The sequence below is a fragment of the Artibeus jamaicensis genome, unplaced genomic scaffold (assembly GCF_021234435.1).
Source record: "Artibeus jamaicensis isolate MK-2021 breed Jamaican fruit bat unplaced genomic scaffold, CSHL_Jam_final contig_700, whole genome shotgun sequence".
NCBI lineage: Eukaryota > Metazoa > Chordata > Mammalia > Chiroptera > Phyllostomidae > Artibeus > Artibeus jamaicensis.
This window is the reverse complement of record NW_026521930.1, coordinates 869,332-885,055: the sequence shown is the minus strand read 5'-3', so window position 1 is coordinate 885,055 and position 15,724 is coordinate 869,332. Positions and strand designations below refer to the sequence as shown.

Here is a 15,724-nt window from a genome sequence, read left to right as displayed (position 1 = left end):
AAGTGATTTGAAGGCTAGTGCCGAACACCTTGTGGGGGTTACCATAAGAGTCTTGATTACCATGGGATGGGAGGCCAGAGAAAAAAGCCAATTACTTTGAAATATGGTGTAAGGTGGGATTATGTTTTAAAAGGGGGAAGAGAGAGCCTTTTTCTGTTTTCTCCCTTCTAGTAATCGGGACTCAGGCTAAGTGTTAGGAAAGAGGAGAATCTACACAGAAGAGGTCACAAACCAGTAGATTTGGGGCTGCAGGCAGTCTAAAGATGTAGGTTTTTTTTTCCTGCTCTAGTTTTTCATTTTTAGTTGAACCAACATTTAAAAATAGGATTTACACCTTCTTTTTTAAAAAATCAGATGATCTGAGCTCTCATTTCTACGTAGGAACAATTGGGTGGAGCTGAGTGGCAGCCACCTGCTTTAGAAAGATGTTCACTTTTAGTTTGCCATAGTCCCCACCATTCCTGATATTCTCCCTAACCCCGAGAGCCCAGTCACTTGAAGTATTAATAGGTCAATATGATGACTGAAACACCAGAATTCTTCATTCACTGATAAGGCTTATTTAGGTCCCTGTGATAATTGTGGGTCTGTGACCTGTCATTTAGAGGTCAAGTCTAGAGGCTTTGAAACAAACTTGGGTTTGAATGGATGACTTGAATCAACTCAAAAGGCACTGAATTGAAGATTAAAGGAGACTACATGCTTAGCACGACGCTGGAAACTTAGCAGCTATTACAAGCATCCTCTAGGAGTGTAAGCTGCAGGAAGGCAGGCAGAAATGGTGTTGGCTTCCCACTTTATTCCATGTCCATCGCACAGCACAGTGCTTGGCACATACGAACTAGTTGCTTAATGAAGGACTGATGGTTGACGTCAGCAGGATTTTAAAGGCTGGTCTGGAAAGTAAGGTAATTAATTCTGATGATACGGTTTCACTGCGACCCCAACGTGTCGCCTAAAAGAAGAGCTCGGCTCCGTGATGGCCTTTAGGGGTTCCTAACAAGAAGCGCGGAGCTGGCTTGCCCAGGACAGGTCAGGGTCATGTCCATCACCTCTTCCAGGGTCTGATTATGAGCGATACCCCGATTCCTGCCTTATCCCAGACCTCCCCCATCAGATCGGCACAGACGGAGATGCTGCCCAGAGAGTCCACCACCCTGCGCCTGCCCAGTTCTCCACGCGCCGCGCCGGGAACGCGCCCACACTAGACATGGCCTCTCTCAGGCTTCACGCAGTTGGACCGCTCCGGGAGCCTCCGGTTAACTCCGCGGCCGGCGGGCTGGCCGGCTGGCCGGGAAACAACTTCGTTCCCACAGTCAACATGGCGGCCTCGAAGGCTTCAACGCTGGGCGGGCGGGGGCTAGAGGCGCGTCACGTGAGCCGCCCGGCTGGGCTGGTCGTGCGCGCGCCCGTTAGCCCGCCCGCGGACTAGCTCGCGGGCTCGCTCGGCGGTGCTGTGAGGTGTACAGATCGTCGAGCACCGTGCTCGGTGCGATGCGGTGGCGGTCGTGGCGGGGCCGCGGGCCGGGAGGGCGAGGGCGGGGATGAGTGTGGACGGCCACCGCCATGTCCAAGGTAACGGGGCCCGGGCCCGTGGCGGCGGCAGCGGCGGGCGGGAAGGAGAAGCGCTCCTTCAGCAAGCGGCTGTTCCGGAGTGGCCGCCCGGGCGGCGGAGGCGCCGGGGGCCCCGGAGCGCCCGGGCCGGCCGCGCCCTCCTCGCCGTCGTCGGCTCGCTCGGTGGGCAGTTTCATGAGTCGCGTCCTCAAGACGCTGTCCACGCTCTCGCACCTGAGCTCCGAGGGCGGCAGCCCGGACCGCGGCGGCCTCCGCGGCTGCTTCCCGTCCGGCCCGCCCGCGCCTCCACCCTGCCCGCCGCCCACCGAGCCCGCTCCGGCGCCCGCGCCCACGTCGCCCGCCTCCGAGCCAGTCCCTGGGGTGGCGGGACTCCGGAACCACGGGAACACGTGCTTCATGAACGCCACGCTGCAGTGCCTCAGCAACACTGAGCTCTTCGCCGAGTACCTGGCGCTCGGCCAGTACCGCGCCGGCCGGCCCGACCCTGAGCCCGAGTCGCCCGCCGGCAGTACCTCTGGAGAGGTCACTGAGCAGCTGGCGCACCTGGTGCGCGCCCTCTGGACGCTGGAGTATACGCCGCAGCACAGCCGCGACTTCAAGGTGGGCGCCCCCCACCTCTTCCCCGGAGGGCCCTTGCACCCGAGTTCTCGGGGCGCCTCCTGCCTATGTCCTACTTCCTCCGTTCCACCACGGCGGTGCTTGTTAGGTGTGGGTGGGCCCAGAGGCTGGGGCAGGCACCACTGATTGGAAGGGAGAGCTGTCGATTGACTGATCGACTGACTCATTCATTCATTTTGTATTTATTGAGAGCTTACCACGTGGCAGGCGCTGTGATGGGACAGGACAGTGAACATGACCGGCTGCCTTCGTGGAACTTGCATTCTTAGTGGGGGGGACTGTTGAACCGGGTTCAGATCTCGGTTTTGTCACTTCGTAGTAGTGTGACCTCTGGAAGGTTACACAATCGCTCTTTGCCACAGTTTCCTCTGGTACCGACCTCATAAAGTGGTTGTGAGCTGCAAACAAGTCTATTTGTTTGAACACTTTGGTACTACTCAGTTTGACCCTTTTTGACTTAGAGATTGTCATTATTAGAGGGTTCAATCTCATATGGAAAAAGCCTCAGTTGTGCACAGCACCGTGTGTTTTGCTGCTCTGATTATTTTTATTAATGACTTTAATAAGTTAATGGGTAATATCAGTGGTTTGGAGAAAGTAAAACCTGATAATGCCATTGGTGTGCTGCTAGACCACTTCAAATGGGGAGGGGGTAATTAGGGTGACAATTTGGAGGAGGTGACATGGGAACTGAGACTTGAGTAACTAGAGAACCTGCCTTGGAGGAGGTCACAGAGGTTCTTCCCAGGTGTAAGGAAGCTGTGCACTTGGGAAGCAGTAGAGTTGTGGAACCTGAAGACTATCTGTAAAGGGCTGCAGAGTAAATATTTTGGGCTTTGCTGGTTAAGATGCAGCGTTCAGGGTATTTACTTAAGTACCTATATAACAAGAAAAAACAGATATCCACAAATTTTTATTGACTAAAATAATGCAATGATAGTTGAGTATAATACTTTATAATACAGGTGTACTAATGAGAAGAATGGGATTCTTCTTTTGGAAGGGATAGTAATATTTAGTTTAATTGCAGTTCAAAATTAGTGTTGCCTATTATCAGATTTAATACAGATATTCATTTCTACAAACCATTCTTAGCCCACAGGCCATACAAATACAGACAGTAGGATAGATATGGCCCTTGGGTCTTTGTAGTGAGTGGTTTGGAGCTGAGGGCTGAGTTCCATGACATGGTACCATTTGGGCTGCACTGTGGAAATGGACTCTTAGTCTCAGCAAAAGGGGAAGATCGTTTGAGATTGAATGAGGATTACTTATAGATGGAAAAAGATAATATAAATAGAATTAAATTAAGTAGAATGAAACTACACAGTGAGAAATTTAACTCCTTTTTCCTTCTCTTTCTGTCCTGATCATGCGCAAGAGAAAAAGTCTCAGCTTGGTGGTAGCCTGACTTTAACACCACTTGCTCACTCCTCATTTTTTTTTTTTTTAAGAAAGAACAAATCTCAAGATTAGGCTTTAGTAGGCAACAGTAGCTAGAATTAAATAAAGTTATGTTTTCACTGGGCTTCTTTTTACATTTGTATTTATGGCAAGCGGTACTGGCCTTTCATCGGTGCTGTGACGTTGCTTTCAAAAATCCATTTAAGTAAAAGTAAATGACTCGATTAAAATATAAAATGGTAATCCATCTGAGGAGTCAGCACTTGGTTGAGGACTTAACTTCTTGCTGAGGAATAGCTCTGTCAGGGTGTATCCTTCACCTTTTAATACTTTAATTTATATTGTTCTATCCTGTTTTTCTGAAAGAGAATAAATGGTTGTTGTTTGATCTTGGAAGCTTGAATAGAAATATTTAACTGGCATAGGGACTGGAAAAAAATGAGGTCCTTGTCAGAGGACCTCAAAGACAGATCTCAAAACAATAAAGTAGGAGAGGATGGCAACCAATCAGTGCCTGTCTTTTTCTTTTTTACTTATAGTTGCTTGTAAGTAGCCACAGCAATGAAAAACTTTTTAAGGTCAGAGCCCAGTGTTTCAAGTTTCATTTTCTCCTCTCTCCCAAATGTGAAAATCAATTTCTACAGCATTTTGGTATGAGAACATTTCCATTGCTTTTTAAGAGATTGTGTTCATTCTTTTATCCATTAAAAAGCAGTAAACAGAAATGGGTAAATAATTTTAGAAATGCAGAGACTGATTTATAGGCACGCTTTGGTAAAGTTGAACATTCTTAGAGGCACTATTTTCTAAAAACTTTAATCTTCTGAAGCTTTAGTAGATTTCACTTTGCATTCATTCATCCATCTCTCATTTATTGAAGGTTTACCCAACTAGTTAGGAATGTGTTCAGTACAAGAAGAAGGAAGCTGTAATGATGTGCCTTAAAACATAGGTGGCTCTCAGGTGACAGTGTCTTGATGGGCCCAGTAAGCACCCAAACCATTTCTGGTTTCCACTCTTGTCCTTAATGTTTGTCACCTCATGGCATTCTACCCAGTCAGGACAGAAAGCTGCTAGGGAAATAAAAATTTTCCCAGAAGCCCCTTCAGCAGGCTTCTCATTGACTCTACCCAAGTCACTTGCACCCCTGGCTGCCATGGAGGACATTTGGGCTTTCCTGTCTTTTTAGAAGAGATTACTACAGGGGCTTCCCTCAGGCAGCCTACCAAGCACTTGCCTACCATGTGCCAGGCACTTTCATTTGGGGAAGATACTGTTCTTGCTGGTAGAACATGTTGAATTCCCCCAGACACTGTATCCATACTTTAATGTACTTGTGATTCACCTGGGCCTCTGTTACAAAGTAGATTTGGATCTGATAAGAGCTGGGTAGGGTCTGAGATGCTGCATTTCTAACCAGCTTAGAAGTGATGCTGTTGGCTAGTGACACCATGGAGAGTGAGAGGATTCAGAAAGTCTGGGAGAAGTGTGTTGTGAACAGATTGTAAAGGTGATTGTAGAGTATGCTAGTTGGTATGTTATCCTCTGGAAGTTGAGAATCCAGTGCTGAGTTTTAAGCAGGAGAGGAGTAGGATCAGATTTCTTTTTTTAATTTCCTTTTCCCTCATCCCCATTTTGTTGTTTGGTGGATTACCAAAGAAGAGGTACTTTGTTTTTTCCTAAGTGTTCTACTATAGCCAAATTTGATGGCTGTGATTTTGAGCATGAAGAAAGTTGAACACCAAAAGAGGTAGCTGTGAGGCATACTTGTCACCATGTCCTGCTGGCCTTTTTGTGGTAGACACCAATATCTGATGCACATCCTGTTCTCTCGAGCTCACATTCAGCCTCAGTTCAGGGGTCTAGGCAGCCACTGCCAGTTGATTGGGTTTGGCAGAGGAGTTAAAACCAATTTGCCACCATGAGATAGTTTGTCTTGGGGTCTTAAAAAGCACTTAGTATGTTTTTGAATGAGCTTTTATCATCTTCAAACTTCCTTAAGTTACTAATGATTGATTTTCTTTGTAAGTTTTTTAATTAGAATTCTTTCTTGCTTTCTAATCATATCGATTGGAGCTTTAGAAGCTTGCCAGGTAATTGGATTTTTGATTTTGGAAGAGCTAGGTGATGGTTAAGACTGGATTTTCATTTTCCAGAATGAAATGGGTTTACCGGCTCAACCTCGGTGTCTCTTAAGAATCTTCTCTAGCTGCTACTCAGTTCCATTTCTCTTTTTACATAGACATTGATTTCCTGCTCTTAAAGCCGTGGTTCTCAGCCAGGTGCTTTTGCCTGCTCCCAACCCCTCACTCCTGGGAACATTTGGTGATGTCTGGAAACATACTTCGGTTGTCCCAGCTTTAGTAGGGTGCTGGCATGAATGCCGCAGGTTCTAGTTCTCAGTGCCCCTGTGCAGTAAGAGGAAGATGGATGGACATCTTTCAAGTAAGAAAGACAAGTTTTATAGCAGAGTTCTCAAACCATGTTCCCAAAGAACAACTAGAACATAGTGATCTGATAAAAGAACTGTGGGAACTCCATCCAAATTTGCAGTAAAACAAAAAGTAATTGATGAAAAGAATTTTCTCTCTCATGGTAGTTTCCTTGAACTTTGGTGCCTGATGGTGCTTACTTATTAGTGAGCGTTCTCAGCTTACAGATGAATATTGACAGATAAGTTAGCAATCAGGGACTGACACAAGTGGGGTGTTATACCTTGCTTTTTCATGGACTGATGCTGCAGGCCTTTAATAGATGCTTTCCTGGTTTGCATGAAGCTATTTAGTACATTGATATTTCACAGTGGTTCCCAACAAGTACTCTGAGTTCAGAGTGTCCCTTGAATTCATTTGAAAAATAGAAAAAAACTCCAGCCAAGATGGAGGTGGCGTAGGTGGAAACACTGTGCCTCCTCACACAATCAAGTTTAAAGACGACAAAGTTCTAGTAACAAAAACGCAACCAAAACACAGAAAAATTGAACTGTATGGAAGTCCAACAACAATGAACCATTCAGCCAGACCGGTAAGAGGGGCGGATTCAGTGGCTGGCGTAGTGAGGTTCCACAGGAAAAAGTGGCCAGACCGACCCAGGCGCGTGGGCAGCAGTTGGCATATCCCAGGCGTGGAGTGGCAACAGGTGGACCCAGTGAGGGTGCAAGGTGGCTGGGGACCGCGGTCACACATTCACATGCAGATAAACCAGGTGAAAAAATGGACAGTGAGATGGACTATGCAATGCAGGGTCCCAGCGCCAGGAATTAAAGCCTAAAAGCACCAATTGGAAAAACTTTCATGGTCCGGGTGCCTGGAGCAGCTCCCAGGCTCACAGAGAGTTTGTTGGAGAGACTCACAGGGTCCTGGAGGGTGCACAGGCCCACACATTTGGAAGCCGGCACCAGGGGGGCCCAGTTTGCTTGTGGGAAGCAGCAGAGGGGACTGAAATCTGAGAGAGAGCAGGGACAAACGCCATTGTCCCTCTCTGACCCTGCCCCCACATATAGCGTCACAACCCAGGAACTGGGTTGCCCCACCCCGCCTTGGTGAACACCTAAGGCTCTGCTCCTGATATGTAACAGGCGCAAACAGACCAAAATATTATGGCTCAAGAAAAACAGCTCAAAGCCCCAGAGCCAATACTTCTAAGTGACCAAGAGATAGCTAACTTATCAGATGCACAGTTCAAAACACTGGTGATCAGGATGCTCACAGAACTGGTTGATTTTAGTCACAAATTAGAGGAACAAATGACTAATTGTTCCTCTAAACTAATTGAAATGAAGGGAAATGCACAGGAAACCAATAGTGATGGAAAGGAAACTGGGACTCAAATCAAAGGAGTGGACCAGAAGGTAGAAAAAAATGACCAAACAAAAGAATGGAGAAACAAGAATTCAAAAAAATGAGAGGCTTAGGAACCTCCAGGACATCCTTAAACATTCCAACATCTGAATTATAGGGGTACCAGAAGGAGAAGAAGAGCAACAAGTGGAAAACTTATTTGAACAAATAATAAAAAAGAATTTCCCCAATCTGGCAAAGGAAATAGACTTCCAGGAAATCCAGGAAGCTCAGAAAGTCCCAAAGAAGGTAGACCCAAAGAGGAACACACCAAGGCACATCATAATTACATTAGCTAAGATTAAAATGAAGGAGAGAATCCTAGAGGCAGCAAGAGATAAGGGGACAGTTACCTACAGAGGAGTTCCCATCAGACTGTCAGCTGATTTCTCAAAAGAGACCTTACAGGCCAGAAGGGGCTGGAAAGAGGTATTCCAAGTCATGAAATCCAAAGACCTACAACCAAGATTGCTCTATCCAGCAAAACTTTCATTCAGAATGGAAGGGCAGATAAAGTGCTTCTCAGATAAGATCAAATTCAAGGAGTTCATCATCACCAAGCCCTTATTATATGAAATGTTAAAGGGACTTACTTACCTAAGAAAAAGAAGTTAAAAAAACATGAACAGTGAAAGGACAGCAAACTCACAGTTATGAACAACCACACCTAAAAAACAAAAGCAAACTAAGAGGACAGCTAGATCAGGAGCAGAACCATAGAAATGGAGATCACATGGAGGGTTGGCAACAGGGGAGTGTGAGAAGCAGAAGGGGGGAGAAGGTACAAAAATATGTAGCATAGATGGTAGGTAGAAAATAGACAGGAGGGAGGGCAAGAGTAGTATGGGAAGTAGAGAATTTAAAGAACTTGAGACACCTGTTCATGAACTAAAGGGGGGGAATGGTGGGAGAGTGGAGGGGAATGAAGGGGGGAAATGGGGGGAATGGTGCAGGGTAGAGGGGAATGAAGGGGGGAAATGGGGCAACTGTAATGGCATAATCAATAAAATATATTTTTAAAAAATAGAGTTATGACAGTATAAAATAGAAAGTGTCTCTTCCTGGTCAGTTCCCTTATCTGTCAAATGCTGTCACTTTAGTCATAATGAAGCTTCAGTTCTCTGAAGGAGAAAGGAGGTGATAGAATCATCACATTTGCAACTTGGAAAAAGACTGGGGTGGATGTGAGCAGTCCCTGGCTTTTTTGGATGAGGGAACTGAGGTTTAGTTCACCTCTTGGCTAGAGGTCAAGGAGCAGAACCAGAGTTTTAACTTCTACTTTGTCACCCTACATTGCTGATGCTCATGAGTCTTGTGTCTGTGGTTTCCTTATTGGTACAGTCACTAAAAGGACAGGTCTCAACATAAAATGTTAATGGGCAGGTGGACATGCTGAAACGTGTAGCATTTTTTTCTTTATGGTTATGGTGCTTAATTGTAGTGAACGTAGGTCAGCCACAGCTGCTTGGTGCACGTGCTATGGCTGCTCCTGCCTAGGCACTCTGGAGGTCTTCCTGTAAAACCATTCTTTCTGACCAGTTAAATGTGTTATATGGACATGTATATGAGTATGAGATAGGCTCATATTCTACAGGTAGCTCTGTATATGCACTCTCTATCTAGTGACTTGCTTTCCTGTGTTCCCTCCCCTGGTACATTTGGGAGGAGAAGAGGAAAGATGAGGCTGGGAAGGGACAGGCAGGTGGGCAGAGGCTGGGTCATACAGAGCCTTGCAGGGGCAGGTAAGGGGTTTAGAGTCTGTTCTAAAGAAAGTGGGGAGCAGCTGCAGGACTTAAGAGTTCTGTTCTGATCTCGTTAAAATGTGGAGTAATCACTCAGAGAACTGAACAATGTATAGAACAGAAACAGGCAGACCAGGTAGGAAGCTTCTGTGATAGATTAGGTAAAAGTAGGGTGAATAGAGATAGAGAAGTGGATGGATTTGAGATATATCTGTAGGTGGACTCCACAGGGCTTGCTAGGGTTAATTTTGGGGGTAGAGGGACACTGAGGCAGAGAGATAAATCCAGAATAATTCCTAGGTGTTTGTCTTGAGCAACTGAGTGGTTGGTTATTGGTGCTCATTTGAGGAGCAGAAGCTTTGGGGGATCAGGAGTTCATTTTCAGATGTGTTAAATAGGATATTCATGAAATGTGTAGTAGGCAGCTGGGTAATGTAGTCTGGAGTTCAGAAGATTGAGACCAGTTAGAGAGAAAGATTTGGCAGTCATGAGCCTCTAGATAGTGTTTAAAGCCATAGATATGGCTTAGAATGGTATTTGATGATAAAAATTGGACAGTAAAGGAGAAGAGGGATGTCATCTCAGGTTGGTGGGAGAAACATTCTGAGCAAAGGCATAGAGATGGCACATGGTCAAGGAAGTAAGTAACTGGGCTGTCGTGGCTTGATTTGGAGTAGTTGTCCCAGCCTTGGTACTGTTGACAAATCTGGTGTTACTGACGGGCTAGTTCTCCGTTCTAAGGGGCTGTCCTGGCATTGTAGGGTGTTGAGCATTGACCCTGTCCCCTATGGACTAGATGCTGGTAGTGCTCCCTTCTCCATATCCCACTCATGGCAGTTAAAAATGTCTCTTCCAAATGTCTCCTGTGGGGCAAAATCACCCCTGGTTGAGAACCACTGATTTGGAGTGAAATGTCCAGGAGACATTTTTCTGAGGAGATGAAAGGAGGCATATTATGGGTGGCCTTGAGAAGAGTCTGTTAACAACAATTTAGCCTTGAGGCATCTCTCTGGAGTGATTCAGTTGAGTCTTTTGAGCTTTTGTAGTCATTGATGGGATGAAAAAGATATTAGGAAAATGGGCTGGATGGTGAGCAAAAAGTTGATCAGGTGGAGGAGAAAGTAAATGCAGGGACAGGGCAATCACAGCTATGATGTGAAGAAAAGCAAGAGGAAAAGGTGAATCCAGGAGACATTTGGAGGACATTATGACATTATTAATGAGAATCCCAGAGATGGAGTGGTAAGGAAACACTGAGATGTCAGACCTTGGTGATGGGAAAATAATGGGAATCTCGGGCAGAAATGGAACAGTTGGAAGGGGCATGGTTTGTGGAACACAGAAGATCCTGAATTTAATCTGAGCATGTGGGGTTGGTGCTGTGGGATATCTAAGGTCTTACTTAATAGACTGTTGGAAATATGGTATGGGTTAGGACCAGCCATGTAGACTGGAATTCACCTGCATAGAGGTGATAAAGGTCAGATGCCCAAGGCTAGGCCCTTGGGGGAAACTAAAAAGAAGAGGACAGGAGAGGGAGTGGATTTGTTGAAGGAGCATTCTGAGAGGTTGGGGAAAACCAGGAAGGCAGAGTTCTGAAGCCTGACTTATGTTGTGGTTTGACTGCCCGCTCTTAGCCCTGAATACAATATAGAGCAGCAGAAACATCAAATTCAGGTTATTTTGTAGATATGCTAATGGATTTATTAAGTGCACAGATTTATTGAGCACATTTATTGATTCCTGTGCAGGTCTTGTATTAGAAAGCTCTGGGGATATGAAGATGGGTGAGATCATTCATGCCCTTAAGGAATTCATGGTCTAGAAGGGAAGACTGATGGGAAAAGAAACAGTTGCATAGGGTAGAGTGCTGTGATAGATTGTGTAAAAAAGCACTGTGCAAACCCTGGAGGATGGGCACTTGAGGAAAGACTGGTAGGGTTGTGAGGGAACTGAGGAGGTGATGCCTGGATCGTGTCTTGAAGGATTTGGGAGGTTGTTTCTGCTTTTTGGCTCTTGGGAAGAATGATATGAACATGGGTATGCAAGTATCTTAGTCTCTGTTTTCAGTTCTTTTGGATGTTGTGCTACTTCTGTGTTTAACTTTTTGAGAAACTGTCATTGTTTTCCACAGTGGCTGTACCATTTTATGTTCCTACTAGCAGTGCGTTGAAAAGGCTCCAATTTTTCCACATCCTTCCCAATGCTTGTTACCTTCTGTTTGTTTGTTTGTTTTAATAGTAGCTATTCTAGTGTGTGTGAAGTGAAACCTCATTGCGATTTTGATTTGAGGGAGAAGATGAAAGTAAGTAAGGTTTTGAAACAGGGATTCTTGTGATGGTGCTCTTCAAGACTAGAAGCACATAAAGGACAACAGTTCTGGAGGTAGGTGGGTAAGTTCAGTTTTAGGCAGATCACATATAGTATTTGAACATAAGAGCCCTAGAAAAACTTTTTAGTTACATTTGTTGAATGTCTGTCATGTATCAGGAACCATGCAAAGTGCACCATTTAAGTTTTTGGTGACTCACGTGGAAAGGAGCTTATGTGGTCTAACCACAGAAATAATCTCTTCAGATACAGAGATGTAATACAGATTGTTGTCCAGACTCAGTTGTTTTATATCTTTCTTTATGTGGCTTAAACTTTTAGTTTGATTCTGCTACTTTTGTTTTGTTACTGGTGTGTGGTTTGATGGATTTTTCCTGTCCCTATCTATTCACTTGTTACAATGAGGGACTACAAAATAGGGCGCTGTTCTCTGTTTGTGTTGCCCTCCACAGCTGTTTCCTATAGTAAAGACTGCAAAACAATGACCTCATGGTTTCCACAAGTAAACCTTTTATATACAATAGTGGGAAGAAATCATTCAGAACTGACTAATTTCAAATTGTGTCCTCTGTAGCTTTTTCCTTCAAAAATATTCTTGTTTGCTCTAATTAATTGTTCACTGGCTGTTCCTCAAATGAGCTTTTATGTTTAACAAACAACATCTTTGCAGTTACAGTGTAGCACATTGGCTGTCTTGTCTTTCATTTGACTCTGATCTTTCTGTATTTGGAAATCATTGTTTTATGCCCTGGACTGTGGTAGCTCCAAGAGGAACTGGCCAGTCACCAAACATCTGTTGCTTCTTCCCCTCAGTTGTTGAGCTTGGAAGGCAGCAAACAGGGTACCCACAAACCAATCGTTCATGCTTTAGGGAATTGCACAGGACTGGTCAGGAACCTTTGTAAACTCATTACAGCTCCATAAATTCTTTGATTTTTTACTCTTGGTTTTGTAGTCTAAGAGCAAGGCTGAGTTATTTGATTCTCAGGAGAGATTTAAGAAACAGTAACAATCATAATCATGAAAATACCATTTGTTTGTGAGGAGCCAGATCACTTAAAATGTACATTTAATTTGCAATTTTTCATATAGTCTTCACAACAGCCCTGTGAAAGAGGAATTGTTATTCATGTTTAAAACTAAGATGTTGGTATTCAGTTCTAGTATTAGGACCAGAACTCCAACTTTTCCTGGTTTTTATGAAGATTAAATGAAAAACTATAAGTATGGGTTTAGTATAAAAACTCATTAGTAATAAGTATTCAAGAAGTGGTAGGTGGTGATAATGAAGCTGCTTATCCTAAGTCTGTGGCCACCCACCAAGTATCCTTCCCCATTTCCAAACTCTGTTTCTTCCAGTTGATAGGTTTTATTGTTGCCAGATAATCTTATAGTTTACCTGTAATTACATTATTTGTCTTTGCTCAAAAAAATGCCTTTACTTTTTCTTTTGTATACAAGATGGTATAAATTTCCTAGCTTGGCATTTACGCCTTTCCAGAAAAATGAAAAAAGTCATACATAAAACCAGCCCTATTAGAAAAAAACTTTTAGATTTAACTAGACATAAAATTATTGTGCATTTGCTCTAAATGTTTCTAAATACTTATTCTCAATTTCTGTACTTGTCATGGACTGGTGACAGAAAGTTCACAGATAGGTGCCTTGTTTGTGGATTGTACTTTGAAGAGCTCTGTTGTGGAACTTCCTGTAGTCTGATTTTGCCTGTTGTATTACTGTAATTTCAGTCAGACTGTTCTGTCCTTGTGTTCCCTGTAAACTGGTAGGTAGATAGAGAGGTTGAATAAGGTTTACGGTTGAGCGATGTGTGTTTATGTGTTTGTGTGTTTGTTATGTGTTGCTTAGGGTTGAGCGATGTGTGTTTATGTGTTTGTGTGTTTGTTATGTGTTGCTTAGGGTTGAGCGATGTGTGTTTATGTGTTTGTGTGTTTGTTATGTGTTGCTTAGGGTTGAGCGATGTGTGTTTATGTGTTTGTTATAACCTCCTCCTTTTTTTTTTTTTTGGTAAAACTAATTCGTGGGTAGTGTTACAAACCTCCATCAGAAAACCTATACTATCTGGTTGTGTCTCCTGGAATGTTAATAATAATGATTATTCCTAGATCATTAAGGGTCAAAAATGGTGATATAACTTTAACATTCCTTTTTCACTTAGTACCTAGAATGCTTATTCTATAGAGGCTTTTGCCCTAAGCTAGTATTTGGTTAACTCAAAGTATATGTGGAGAAGAAAGGTAAGATAAATGCTTGATTTTCTTTAGTGTCATTTCTTTCTTTTTTTTTTTTTTTAAGATTTTACTTATTTTTAGACAGAGGAAGAGAAACATCAATGTGTGGTTGCCTCTTGAGTGCCCCATAACTGGGAACCCGGCCTGCAACCCAGGCATGTTCCCTAACTGGGAATCAAACCAGTGACCCTTTGGTTCGCAGGTTGGTGCTCAATCCACTGAGCCATACCAGCCAGGGTTCCCCACTTTATTTTCTACTTTTTAAAAACAATTACTTGGTTTCCAAATGTGATTGGTGAGTTTTTTGTTATAACCATTCAAACTCATGGGTTTAAATGCGTATTTGATATTTTTCAGTGATTAACCTTTTTTGTTGCTCAAATCGTCCCATTTTAGACTAGTGTAACAAGTTGGCTCCCAAGTAAATTTGACGTAATAATAGTAGTCTGTATTGTCAAACCAGAATGCAGGGAAGTTAAAATGTTTCAGGCTCATCTTACATGTCTCCTGTCCCAGATCTGGGACCGGTCTTTCTTTAAAGAGCTCTGGTTCCTTTGGGCAAATGGTACTGAGAGTCTGTGTGCTGAGTACTGGGGGTGCACATGGTTGCTATTTTTTCTAAGTAGATAGAACTAGGAAATGTGTAATTTCTTTTAAGGATACACTAAATCATGAATTCATTTGATAATTCCAATTCAGGACTTCAGATTTTTTATTTAACCTCATTAATCTTACATCTTTTTTTCCTTTCTCCCATGCTGAAAACCCTGTTAAAACCAGTGTAAATTCTCATTTGTGTTATCCCACAGTACACTCATAAATCTCAGAGTAATAATTCTAATACTAATAGTATGAGTCTTTGAAAAGATTTAAGATTTATTTTTGGTATGTATATATATTTATATATACATTTATTGCCTAATTACTGTGTCTTAAAGTCACTTGCATTAATTCTAAGTGTGACTTTGTCACCAACTGGATATATAGTTAAATTTATTTATTTCTTTTGCTTTTTATTTTGAGGAAATGCTTTTTTAAAGTTTAATTCTGTTGCATAATTATGTTAAAAAATAACTATGTAGCCTGGAGTTAAATTTACAAAACAAGATCTGTTCATAGAAGTCTAGTTTCTATCTCTGATCCCATGCCCTCTTCTCTTTCTTCCTAAAGTTTATGATTTATTCTTTCATTGCTTTTAATATAAATAAATATGTGTATATATGTGTGGTTGTATACTTTGTGTATATTCATATTTCCCTCCTATTTAGATAAATGCTGGCACACTACATGTAATTTTCTCCATCTTGCTTTTCTCATATAGCTGACATGAGTGCTTACCATGCCCTGCACAGCGAATTATTTTCTTTACTCCTGATAACAGTATAATAGACACATTATTTTTGTTTTGCAGATGAAAACACAGATGTTCCTATAGAACTTTAATTTTTTAGCTCTCTTTATTTCCCATAGTAACTGGGCTTTACTTTGAGCAATGACAGGGGCAGAGAAAGGATATTTGTAAACTGTAGGGAAGGAGGTTCTACCTTTTTTTTGAGGTCCATAGTTCTCTCTATCGGAGAAGGCTAATAGTAAGATCCCCTTTCCTGAGCAGAGGTGCTCCAAGTAAATATAAAGATGTACATATATTTTTTTCATTTTCTAAAGATCTTATTTATTTATTTTTAGAGAGGGCAAGGGAGGGAGAGAGGGAGAAAAACACCAATGTACAGTTGCCTCTCACATGCCTTCTACTGGGGACCAGGCCCGCAACCCAGGCATGTGCCCTGACTGGGAATCAAACTGGTGACCTGGTTCTCAGGCCAGCACTCAATCCACTGAGCCATACCAGCCAGGGCTAATTACAAAGATATATTAACATAATGCTTTTTAATCTTAATCCTAATATCACAGCCCCTTTCCCAGTGAGTGACAGCTTGGTGAGTCTTCCTTATTTTAGAGCCTTGAT

General features: G+C 43.0%; 1 protein-coding gene across 1 annotated transcript in view; it reads left to right on the top strand.

The window, feature by feature from the left end:
- Positions 1-1,409: 1,409 nt before the first annotated feature.
- USP31 (ubiquitin specific peptidase 31) overlaps positions 1,410-15,724 on the top strand; it is a 71,486-nt gene continuing 57,171 nt past the window's right edge. The window contains exon 1 of the mRNA XM_037140469.2: positions 1,410-2,175. Within this exon, the coding sequence (XP_036996364.2) occupies positions 1,567-2,175 (609 nt within the window). The 5' untranslated portion in view covers positions 1,410-1,566. The remainder of the gene's footprint in view (positions 2,176-15,724) is intronic.